General features: G+C 42.3%; 2 protein-coding genes across 2 annotated transcripts in view; both read left to right on the forward strand.

The window, feature by feature from the left end:
- Positions 1-328: 328 nt before the first annotated feature.
- Positions 329-2,521, forward strand: LOC118422330 (lysine-rich arabinogalactan protein 19-like). Its single transcript, XM_035829848.1, has 3 exons — positions 329-396; positions 966-1,275; positions 1,949-2,521. Exons 1-3 carry the CDS (start codon positions 353-355, stop codon positions 2,519-2,521), a joined length of 927 nt encoding a protein of 308 aa, XP_035685741.1. The 5' UTR covers positions 329-352.
- Positions 2,522-6,402: 3,881 nt separating this feature from the next.
- Positions 6,403-11,214, forward strand: part of LOC118423545 (ficolin-2-like) — a 16,360-nt gene continuing 11,548 nt past the window's right edge. The window contains exons 1-2 of the mRNA XM_035831731.1: positions 6,403-6,680; positions 7,106-7,268. Coding sequence (XP_035687624.1) covers positions 6,420-6,680; positions 7,106-7,268 — 424 coding nt within the window. The 5' untranslated portion in view covers positions 6,403-6,419. The remainder of the gene's footprint in view (positions 6,681-7,105; positions 7,269-11,214) is intronic.

Genomic DNA, 11,214 nt, shown 5'->3' on the forward strand with positions numbered 1-11,214 from the left:
GGTTGAGGGAAGGTTCCGGAAGAATGACTTAGGTTTTGGGTCATTACAACTTGAGAACGATCAGAGGACTGATCGAAAGCTTGTTGGCAAGCGCTTTATTTTGTGTACGGATATAAAGTGTTAAAATTTGTAACATAATGTTTACTACCATCACAGATGAACTTACAGTCAAAAATGTTATTGAAGTTCAGGTTTTGGATGGTTGGGGTGAAAATTTGTACTGCCCCAACAAGCAAATTTCCATGACAGATACAAATGTAGACCCTGGTGTTTGGGAATATTCTCCCTCAGTAATACAAAAACATTTCATTTCCTTATTATATGTTACATTGCATTCATGTAGGGACCTGCTATGATCGGGATGCCATTCAACGTGACCCATGTGACGCACACCAGGTGACTCTCACTTTGATTTATCATTATGTACTACTTTCTTCCATTTGATTTGACTCTATGTAATGTTTTCCTTGTTCTGCGGCTTGTAAGTCCATGTGGGCTGCTTATGGTTGCAAAACACATTGATGAATGAATGAGAGCTTTTATTGTACATTCATGCCCTATCGGGCTAAGTACATGTATAAACATAATAAGTTACGAAGTTACAAAGATTTCACCATCATCGTCATTGGTCGGCTGTGATATAGAGATATAAGGTTCACTGAAGTACAGTCAAACCTGTATTAGGGGCCACCTCTACAGAGGGGCCACCTGTCCATAGTGGCCACTTTTTGTCGGTCCCTTGGGTATTTTATCTACAAGTTGCCACCTCTATACAGAGGCCACCTGTCTATAGTGGCCAAATTTGTCCGGTCCCTTGAGTGGCCGCTATAGACAGGTTTGACTGTACATAAATAATGACTATCAGGACTTCTAATACTAATCTAATACATGTACTAATACATAGGTTCAGCTTCTTCTATTCTCTCTCTTAGTAAATTAAACATTTATGCATTCATCCCCACCAGGAATGTAGAGGAGGCAGAGGAGTTGATCCGACGACTGATGAGCGGCCCTCCTCTCCAGCCAACCCCCGCTGGTCCGGCCGTAGGTCAGCCCGCCGGTGACCCCGCTGCCCCCAGCCGACCTTCGCCCCCTGCGGCGTCCACCAGTCCGCAACACCGCCCGCAGACGGGACCACCTCCCAGACCTGCCTCCGGGCCAGTAGCAGGGACCGGGCCGCCTCCACGGCCAACCACCGGGCCAGTATCTTCGGCTGCTTCAGGGGCGCCCCCCTCCCCACAGAACCGTCCGCAACCCATCCCGCGACGCTCCAAGGTGAATTGTCCTGCTTAAGGCAAACAGATAGAAGCACTGTTTTAGAATACAGTAGAAGCCAGTTAATTGCACAGCAGATAATCGCACACTTCTGTTAATAATCACACAAAAGCCCTAAATCCCATGGTGGTGCGGTCCAGCTTAATAACTTCACTTTGTTGTACCATTCTGATAATTGCATGAGATGCATGGGCAAACTGGGTGTGCAATTAAGCAGCTTCTACTGTATTTGAACTAAAAAAATACACTGACCCAATCTGGCACACAAAATTCTCCATGTACTGCTATCATGTCCGACTCCCACATATATATTTGCAGACATACAATTTAGGTCAGAATTTTATATCTGTTCAGTTTTCCAAATTGGAGAACGAATAACTCAAATATGACTGTGCTGTTGTCGATAATATTCTGTTGTTTTATGTAGCCTTGTTGTTTTATGTAGCCCAGATCTTGGGGTGGCATAAGATAGTATCATAAGCTGAGGAAGGAGTTAAGCCGGCAGTTTTATTCCACCGCAAAATGGCTAAACTCATTCCCCAGCTTATGCAGCTGCAAGATCTGCTTGTAGTACTGTAGTTGTTGCCGTACACGTTCAGTAGCTTTTGCCATACATTGTACCATGTACAATTGTCGAGCAATAAAGTTCATTCATTCATTCAATTCATTCAAGGTCGATGCTGACATGGAATCCCCGGGGGTCGAGCAGCCCCCAGCGAGCCCACCCCGCCCAGCGAAGAGAGCCAGCACACGCCGACCCCAGAGTGCCAGGCTCGACCCAGCCGCACCGCCCCCACCCATTCCCCCACGCCGGAACGTCCAGTCCGCCATCTTTGATTCGGGCAGTGACCTTGCCTCACAGGATTCCATGGAGAGTCGCGAGGGTTCCGTCGTGTCTGAGACAGGGTCTGACAAGGTCAGCGAGGCGGGGTCGTTGCCGACGGAAACAGGGTCGTTACCCATGGAAACAGGGTCATCACCCACGGAAACGGGGTCATTACCTACAGATGAACTGGCCACTGATGTCGCACTAGAAGAACAAGTAGGGGACGAGACGGCCAAACCTGCACCCTCTGTTTCTGCACCGAGTGGGCCAGCGCCCGGGCCGCCAGATGAGCCACCACCAAGCGAGCCACTAGCAGGGCCACCGAGTGGGCCACCTGGGGGGCCACCTCCACCCATCCCCTCTAGGCCAAAGGTCATGCCACCTGTTCCATCTGTCAGACCAAGACCAAATAAGGAGTGAGTCTGAAGGACAAAACTGTCTTTTACTCTACAATGATGAATCTTGTCCCTTTTAGTTTTACTGCTAGTTTGGTTATTATTGAAGCTGATAGGTTAAGCCTTTGAAATTGATAAGTTTAGGATTATTGAAGATGGTTATCATGCGTGAAATCAGAGAATCAAGGTTGCCCGCCACCCCTCCTACTTCAAGGTCGCCCCCCTCCCCCAGAACAGTCAGAATCTTGTTGCTGCTATCTTGTGCAAGCTTGTGTAACAAACAATAGCGTTACAGCGTATAGGATGGCCATTAGTTTGAGTGATGTGTATGCTAAAATAGTTGTGTAGCTTTTGTGAGTTCGCAATAGACAATCAGAGAGATTTAGGTAGAAGGAAAGAGAGTGATAGTAACAAATTGCAATATTTGTGTAGGAGATGTCAGGAGGTATATTTTCATGTGACATTGGTTTTGTGAGTGATAGCATGTAATTCCATTCTTAAAGGCCATATCAATAGAGTTAGATAGTGGTGTAACATTCCAAACTATCATGTTAAACACTCGCCAAGTACAGAAGAGGGTGGCATTGATTCTGTTGGTGGCAAGAAGTAGTCAAAAAATTACATTGATCATCGCATGATTTTGTGAAAGACTTATAAATGAAACTTTCATAAGGAGGTTCATTTTCAACGGTAATCGAATGGTCAAATTTTTACATGTTATTTCCGTACATAATGTAAACTGCTTATCAACCGCTGGGCACTCTTTGACCCATTGCTACCATTATGCTTCTGTCCAGGTCATGTGACATAGGTTTTTGGTCATTCTAACTTGACAAGGGTCAGAGAACTGCCCAAAAGCTTACCGGTAGATGCTTTATCTTGTGTATGGAATTAATGTTTAAAAATCTTTTACTTTGACTTAAAGGAAACAGTTGACAAGTATACAGTAGCTTAATTAGTTCAACTTGATTATATTACCTCTGAGGTAGAATTGTAAAAATATATGATCATAATAACATCCGTATTTAGTTAAGTTGATAGGTAGATATGTCGATATGTTGATGTGTGTTCTTTTTGTAATATTTTATATGACAACGTCTGTACTTCTTGTAGACTTGATACTTTCAGCCTAGAAATTCTGTGCTAAATGTCTAACAGATTGGCTTCAATGCAACTGTTATTCTTAATTAAGAGTATTAGTTTAACGTTTTTTGTAAGCTGCCTATGCATCAATTGATCTGCATTAAAGCAGATATGACTGGAATTTTGTATAATTGTTGTAAAACAAAAAAAATGAAAAGGCAATGATATGTTAATATATACTAGTAGGTTGTAATCATGCAAAAGCACACTTCTTGCCATGGTCAAAGTAGCAGGCTTTTATTCAAAGCACACGTCTAGCCATTAGGTTTTATAGAATTATACGTACAGAGTATGTACCGTGTACATTGTGTCCAAAGCACTTGTCGCCTAGAAAACTTGCCATGACAAAAATGATACTATTAGACTCTTTTATTTGCACTGTGTGAATATTCATGTTGGTAAAGTTAGTCGTTGTTTTTTTTACTACTGAAATTTTGTGGATGCACCAATCAATAAGCCACTCTTGTATTTATAAAACTCAAGTCAACAATAGTTAGCAATACCCACATACGTAATTTAAGATAGCAATAGCAATGCATTAGATATAAGAGCAACATCAATGTATAGCAAATAGGATACTTAGCTGTTTCTAACAACACCTTCAATGATATTGGAGCTGATTTGAATGTTGAAACTGCTTACAAGAATAAGCATCAGATTGTGGCAAGAAAAAAAATACTGCTTGAAGCTTCTGCAAGATGAGGCCAGTCAAAGTTTGTCTGTTTTTTGTGGTAGACCTACATCCTTGCTTGATGTATTCTGATGGACTGTTTTTTACAGTGTACTAGGTTGGAAATGTAATGTCGGTAGCCTCAAGTGCAATACTTAGTATGGCTGGTACTTATTCTTGTGTAGATGATGTTGTTCAGGAAAATTCCCGCCAAATACATTTTAGATGTACATGTATTCGTTGATTGTAAACATAGGTCAATAGTAAGATTGTACCTGTTCAGTCGATATCAGAATCTGATGTAATTTTATGTACAGTACTATCATCCCTAATTTTGTTGGAAAGAAAAGTAACATGCTATACAAAATGCAGCAGAAATGATGTCTTGTGTATTATCTCTTTGTGTATGCATGTTTGGTGAATTTGGCCGGGTACATGTGTCGGTTTTTGCAAGCGCCAGTGTGCATGTGTGTGTGTGTGTTTGCGTGTGCGTGTGTGTGTGTTTGTGTGTGAGAGTGTGTGTGTGTGTGCATGTTTCAGAGCATATGTGTGAGAGAGTACATTTTTGGGTATGTGTTAGTAGTGTATTAATAAGTGAAACACCAAAGCTGAGTGACTGCTGGCTCAGTACTTTTGCTGGCTATTTGTGGTTAGCAAGGGAAAGCATTGATCCAGCAGACACTACGATGGATGGCACTCACACCACATCTATGGCAGTGAGTTTTCCAATGTTTTTTTTTTCTGTATCTTTTTAAGTTATCTTTTTGAAATTGTATTGAACCCTCCCTTCTCTCGTGTTGGAGAGGAAATAGTCTTCTCTTAGACACGTGTCTTTCTGTTGTTGGAATCAGGAATTCGTTTTTTGTGATGTTCTATGTCTTTAGATAATTTGATACAAGTTTGAGATGCTATGTGGGGATGAAGGCTTGTGCCCTTATTTATGTGAGTCATCTAATTTGAATACCATCGCTGTTAACTGTCAATGCTGAACAGAAACTTTCTACATGTAGTATGTCGAGTGATTGTCACTATCTTTCTCTTTTCATGATGCCTTGGCATTCACCTGCAGCAGTGCAAAAGCTTGGACAATACCTCGGCACTGTGTGATAGTGATGGCAGGTATGTGCTCATATATCAATTATCATAGAGTTCAGAAAAGAGGCCACATAGTGGAACATTATATACTGTGAATCTTGTTTCTGATGTATCTTGCCCTGATTTAGTTGTTCCTATTGTAGATCTGTCGACACTGAAGGCATGCTTTGGGTGACATTCCATTGAGACAATGATTAGCTGTTGTGACATCATGACGTGTAGCGCATGCTGTGATCTCAGGTTTGCATGTCTGAGGCTAATTTTGTTCCCAAAACTAACCAGATACAATCAATCAAGAGAACAGATGGTATCTCAGGCTCATAGAAAACTCTTCAAGTGTTAAACAAGCAATCATCGTAAGTCTTGGTTAAGCCCGTCTGGTGTGTGTGTCATGAACTTTGATAGGCGTTTTGGTTGGTGTCGCTGATATATGTAGAAATAATGTTACAGCCCTCCCTTTTCAACAGCATCCCTTCTCTACCTTTTTCTTGTATTAGCTTATCCCAGCTTATCTCTCAATAATTGGTTGCCTTCAGTTCAACCCATCCAAATGAGTGTAGGAGTGGCTCTTTTATAATGCCAACTGTCAATTACAAAACCAGATCGACCGGTCTGGGGTCAGTACAGCAGACGTGCGCCACATGATCAGAGTGTGTCTTCATAGGGGAACCTTTCACGTCCCTTATTGACCCATTCCAATCAAGAATTATTGAGCTCACATCCTCCACTATCATCTAGAGAATTGTTGGGCTGCACTCTCCAGAAATTCAATCAGGGTAAGCAAGTTATCTTGTATTGAGCAGATTTCAACATCAGAGTCAAACTTTTGTGACACTAGCATTTTTGTTGCCTCCTAAAATCTGTGTGCTTATGTTCAAGTGGGGAGTGTGGCATATTACGGCAGAGTGATAATTGCATGTGCAGGCCTCGTAACCTATCAGGTTCTGTTGAGATGAATGTATCACGTGTTACATTTTCGATATTCCTGCAGGATTTCCTGTGAGGTTTCTCAGAGATGTCGTCCCAGAACCTGTTCCCAAACAGCGGAGCAGCTCCGGAAGAATCTGTCGGTCGTCATGGAGGCTGCCGGGCCATAGGGATCGTCTCGGCGCTGTCAGGATTGGCGGCTGTGGTGAGTCTTGTCGCCCTGCTGTTCACGGTGCGGGAGCTCGCCTTGATGCAAGATCAACAGGCGACGTTCATGGAAGGCATACAGGACCAACAGATGCTACTACGCAGCCAGCTTCAGGATCTGAAGAACAAAATGGAATCAAGGGTAAGTATAAAGATTATTTTTGATGTTAATGTTTGGTCACTTAGCCCACCTTTGAATTAAATAACATCTCATGATCACAGTTGTGTGTGTCTGTGTGCAACTGTGTTAAACTTTGTGTAATGTACTCAATGTGTATTCATGTGTGTGTGTATGTATGTGTGTGTGTGCATGTTGCAAATTTTCAAGGTCAAGGGAGGGTGCAAGCACCGTCCATGTCTGTAGTTAAACTTTGTAAGTATATTATGTAATGCTGAGAGTTTTATCTTAATAATAATTAATGTTTTGCCATGCCTGGAATTATAGTGGCATTGTTAATAGAAAGTGACAAAGCATGTGAACTCAATGCGCTGAATATTTGGTGACCTTCAGGGAGTATAACTGTTGTTCACTGAAACGGAAAGATAATTGCCCTGTTATGTTGACAGACCTCAGCACTGCTCGGCCCTGAGGGCTCAACTGAAGGCTGGCGACGTGAAGACAGCGCCACCTTTTGGAGAAGTGGAGAAGTGCATCACAGAGCCAAGAGGGCATCAAAGAGTACATCCGCTGCAAATGCTGTACTAAGGATAGTGCGCCTCAAACTTGAAAGTAAATAATCTCTCGCTCTCTTTTTATCTCTTCTCTTTCTAATAATTTGTAAGAAATTAGTATATTAATATAATAAACAGATTTTCCTCTCTTCACTCTGGTGATAATGAGTAGCTTCAGGGGTGATTTTGGAACAGTCCATGTTGGCATTTGAAGGGAGTTATTTCGATGGCGTGGGTTCGTATCCCACCGCTGCCACCACGCCAGTATGGACAAGGATCGCTATAAGGGGGCGACTCACGGGCAACACGATGCAACTGTTAACTTGAGGTTTATTCCAGCATGGCCGGCATAGTCGGTGGTAGGTGTTGTAATGTTAGTATCTCCATTTACCCATATACTTTGTACTGTCCCCACCCTTCTAACCTATAACCCCACCCACCACATTAACATCTAATTTGAATAAAGCTCTCTCTGCAAGCCCAGTCCCGGAGTCCTGGTGTTCTTTGATAAGCTCCCCAAAAGACACAACATTATGGCGACGAGGATCACGAAACGACCCAAGCGGACATCCAATATTGGCAAGTAATGCCAAAGGAACACCCTGAGAAGACTCTGGCTCTACCTTTCATCTGAAGACAAAACTCGGACACAGATGGCCAACCCAAGCGTTGCCCCAACTTTCCCGCCATTTCTTCCCACAGAGGAAGGGGGATCGTCCGTCGGGACCAGATGGAAGAAGTGGATTCAAAGGTTTGAGAATTATCTTCTCGCTATCAACCTTACAAATGAGGGTAGAAAAAGAGCGCATGGTCTTTTTAGCGAATGCCCACAAACGCCCACTCTAGAGAAGTCCGCGCTGCACGAATCTCATTTTTTTTGCTTGGAATATGTCCACGTTGTGTTCCCATGTATTAATCCTGAGTTTCAAGTCAATCCATCGACCCGAAGTGACATAAATCAAAGTTTTCGATTCTCGATGGTCTTTTTAGCGAACGCCCAGTAAAATGTCTTTTTAGCGAATGCCCACTATATCCACAAAAATATCGGCCGTCGCGCAACGACACCTAAACCTACCGCCACAAACATGTTCAAGATGGTGTCCCATTGATGTGTACGGAGTTTCCGTGCTTTACAAGCATTTTAAGTCCCTGTTTTTCGTCAAAATGTACAGCGCCGATACTGCCATACTTTAACAATGGCAATTCAAAATGGCGGGCACTAGTCATGTGACCTCCTTGCGGGACTGTTCTATAAGTATCGCGGGAGGGACTGTTGTAGCATAGCTTATCATACAACCATTTTAGATTGAATTCTGAACAAGATTTTCAATTCATAGTGCTATCATCTGACTGATATTTACATTGTGGTCCTTTTTTTCTGTGCTATAATTACCCAGGTTTGAGGAACTTAGTGCAAATATGGATATTGATTCTCCTCAGTGCCCAATTAATGAGGGCCCCCAAGGGGGGGTACCGACAACGCTCTACGCTAAATTCGGGAGGGCCGGCTACGTAATACGCTAAATTATGGACACTTTATTACGCTCTACGCTAAATTACGAAATTTCATAATGCATTATGCAAATTTTTATTGTCTTTTGGCTGAACTCCGCCGACGGCAGAACATGTGAAGATGAGATCTAAACAAAACTGATAATCAATAAGATTAAAACTTAACTTCTAAAGACGTCTTGCTGGCCAAAGCAAATTTCTCATGTGACGTAATTTTCAGCACTTGTAGCACCGAAAGCGGAGGCGCGACAATCCTAGGCCGTCCGGGGGCATGCTCCCCCGGGAATATTGTGAAATCCTGACCCTTTGAAACGCCATTTTATGCATTTTGAAGGGCAAATTTTGCTCACAGACTAAGCTAAGTTAGATAGCATCCAATTAGAAATCCACATGGTTTTAGCTTTAAGCTGGGCAACGCCCCCAAACATCATTTTCAGATTTCGAGTGCCGAAAGCGCGAACAGTCGAACTGTCGCAAGGTAGGTACGGGAAAATTTGGAAATTTTTACCCTCTGAAACACCATTTCCTGCATTTTGAGGGGCAAATTTTGCTGGCAGGCATATGCTCAATGTAATGACATTTCTGTCAGAGAAACGTCTTTGAGGGCGACGAGCGCCGGAGAGTCATGAGCGCCGGAGGCCCAAGCCGTCGCAAGCCTTGGCAAGGGCCGCCCGGCGCCCGGAGAAAAATTGAAATCTCGACCCTCTGAAATGCCATTTCCTGCATTTAAGTGGCAAATTTTGCTTGTTAACTAAGCTAAGGTCGGTAAAAAGATTTCTACTAGTTGGGGGACGACGCTCCCGCAACATATTTTCACCATGTCCAGTGCCGAAGTGTTGAGCCATAGCAAGGAATGTCCGGCGAAATTTTGAAATCTGGACCCTTTGAAACGCAATTTCCAGCATTTTCGCGGGTAAAATTTGCCGGTAGACTAGTTAAGTTTAATGAAACTTTGATTACGCTTGACGAAAAATTAATATGAATTACGTTTTACGGTAAAATCCGGTTAGCTTCTACGTAATACGTTAAATTAAAGGGGCCAATATCGCTCGACGCAAAATGCACCGATTACGCTCTACGTTGAATTCGAACGGTCCCGCTACGGAGTACGTAGAATTAAAACCGCCGATTACGCTCTACGGAAAAGGGCTTTGGGGCCCCCATTAATGTACAACAGGCTCAGACACATTAGTGTTATAAACCTGACTAGGGGCAGGTAACCAATACTAGAAAAACATAGCTATTCATTATTAACAATACTATTTACATTATAATAATAACTCTTCACCAAACTGGACTTTTCTTATCTTTATTTATCACAGAAACATTGTTACAATGAGGATTTGATTAGATGAGTATCTGTTACAGTGTGTACAAACTTATTTCAAATACAAAAATGTATTTCATTTCACTTCCTAAATATTTTTTAAAGTATTGGAAGGGATTGACACATAAACAATATTAATTGCATTATTTGTGTGCAGAAAAATGTAATCACATGCTATTAATAGTCTAATAAAATGTTGGAACATGGCACGAGCGGGCTCCTCTTCTGAGTACAGAAAGGAAATGTTTTATAACATTTAGTTATGACGTAGAAAATTTCAATTGTAAAATGTACCTTTATTAACATTGACAAACAAATTGTTTTTCTCTTCTTAATAAATGACAACAATACAGGTAAGTGAGGTGTGTTTCCTTTTATAACAGGCCAGGTAAGACACCGTACAGGTAAGTAAGGTGTGTTTCCTTTTATAGCAGACCAGGTAAGACACCGTACAGGTGAGTAAGGTGTGTTTCCTTGACTACAGACCAGGTAAGACACCGTACAGGTAAGTAAGGTGTGTTTCCTTTTATAGCAGACCAGGTAAGACACCGTACAGGTAAGTAAGGTGTGTTTCCTTTTATAACAGACCAGGTAAGACACCGTACAGGTAAGTAAGGTGTGTTTCCTTTTATAGCAGACCAGGTAAGACACCGTACAGGTAAGTAAGGTGTGTTTCCTTTTATAGCAGACCAGGTAAGACACCGTACAGGTGAGTAACATGTATTTCCTTTGATTACAGAGCAGGTTAGACACCATACAGGCGAGTAACGTGTATTTCCTTTTATAACAGGCCAGGTAAGACACCATACAGGTAAATAAGGTGTGTTTCCTTTTATAACAGACCAGGTAAGACACCGTACAGGTGAGTAACGTGTATTTCCTTTGATTACAGACCAGGTAAGACACCGCACAGGTGAGTAAGGTGTGTTTCCTTTGCCTATAGACCAGATAGTGTATTATACAGGTGAGTAAGGCGTCTTTCCTTTGCCTATATACCATATAGGCCATTAAACAGGCGAGTAATGCGTCTTTCCTTTGCCTATAGACCAGATAGGTATTATACAGGGGAGTAAAGCAACTTTCCTTTGCCTATACACCAGATAGGGCATTATACAGGCAAGTAAGGTGTCTTCCCTTTGCATATAGACCATGTAGGGTATGTACA

This window comes from Branchiostoma floridae, chromosome 9 (genome assembly GCF_000003815.2).
Source record: "Branchiostoma floridae strain S238N-H82 chromosome 9, Bfl_VNyyK, whole genome shotgun sequence".
In the NCBI taxonomy this organism is placed as follows: domain Eukaryota; kingdom Metazoa; phylum Chordata; class Leptocardii; order Amphioxiformes; family Branchiostomatidae; genus Branchiostoma; species Branchiostoma floridae.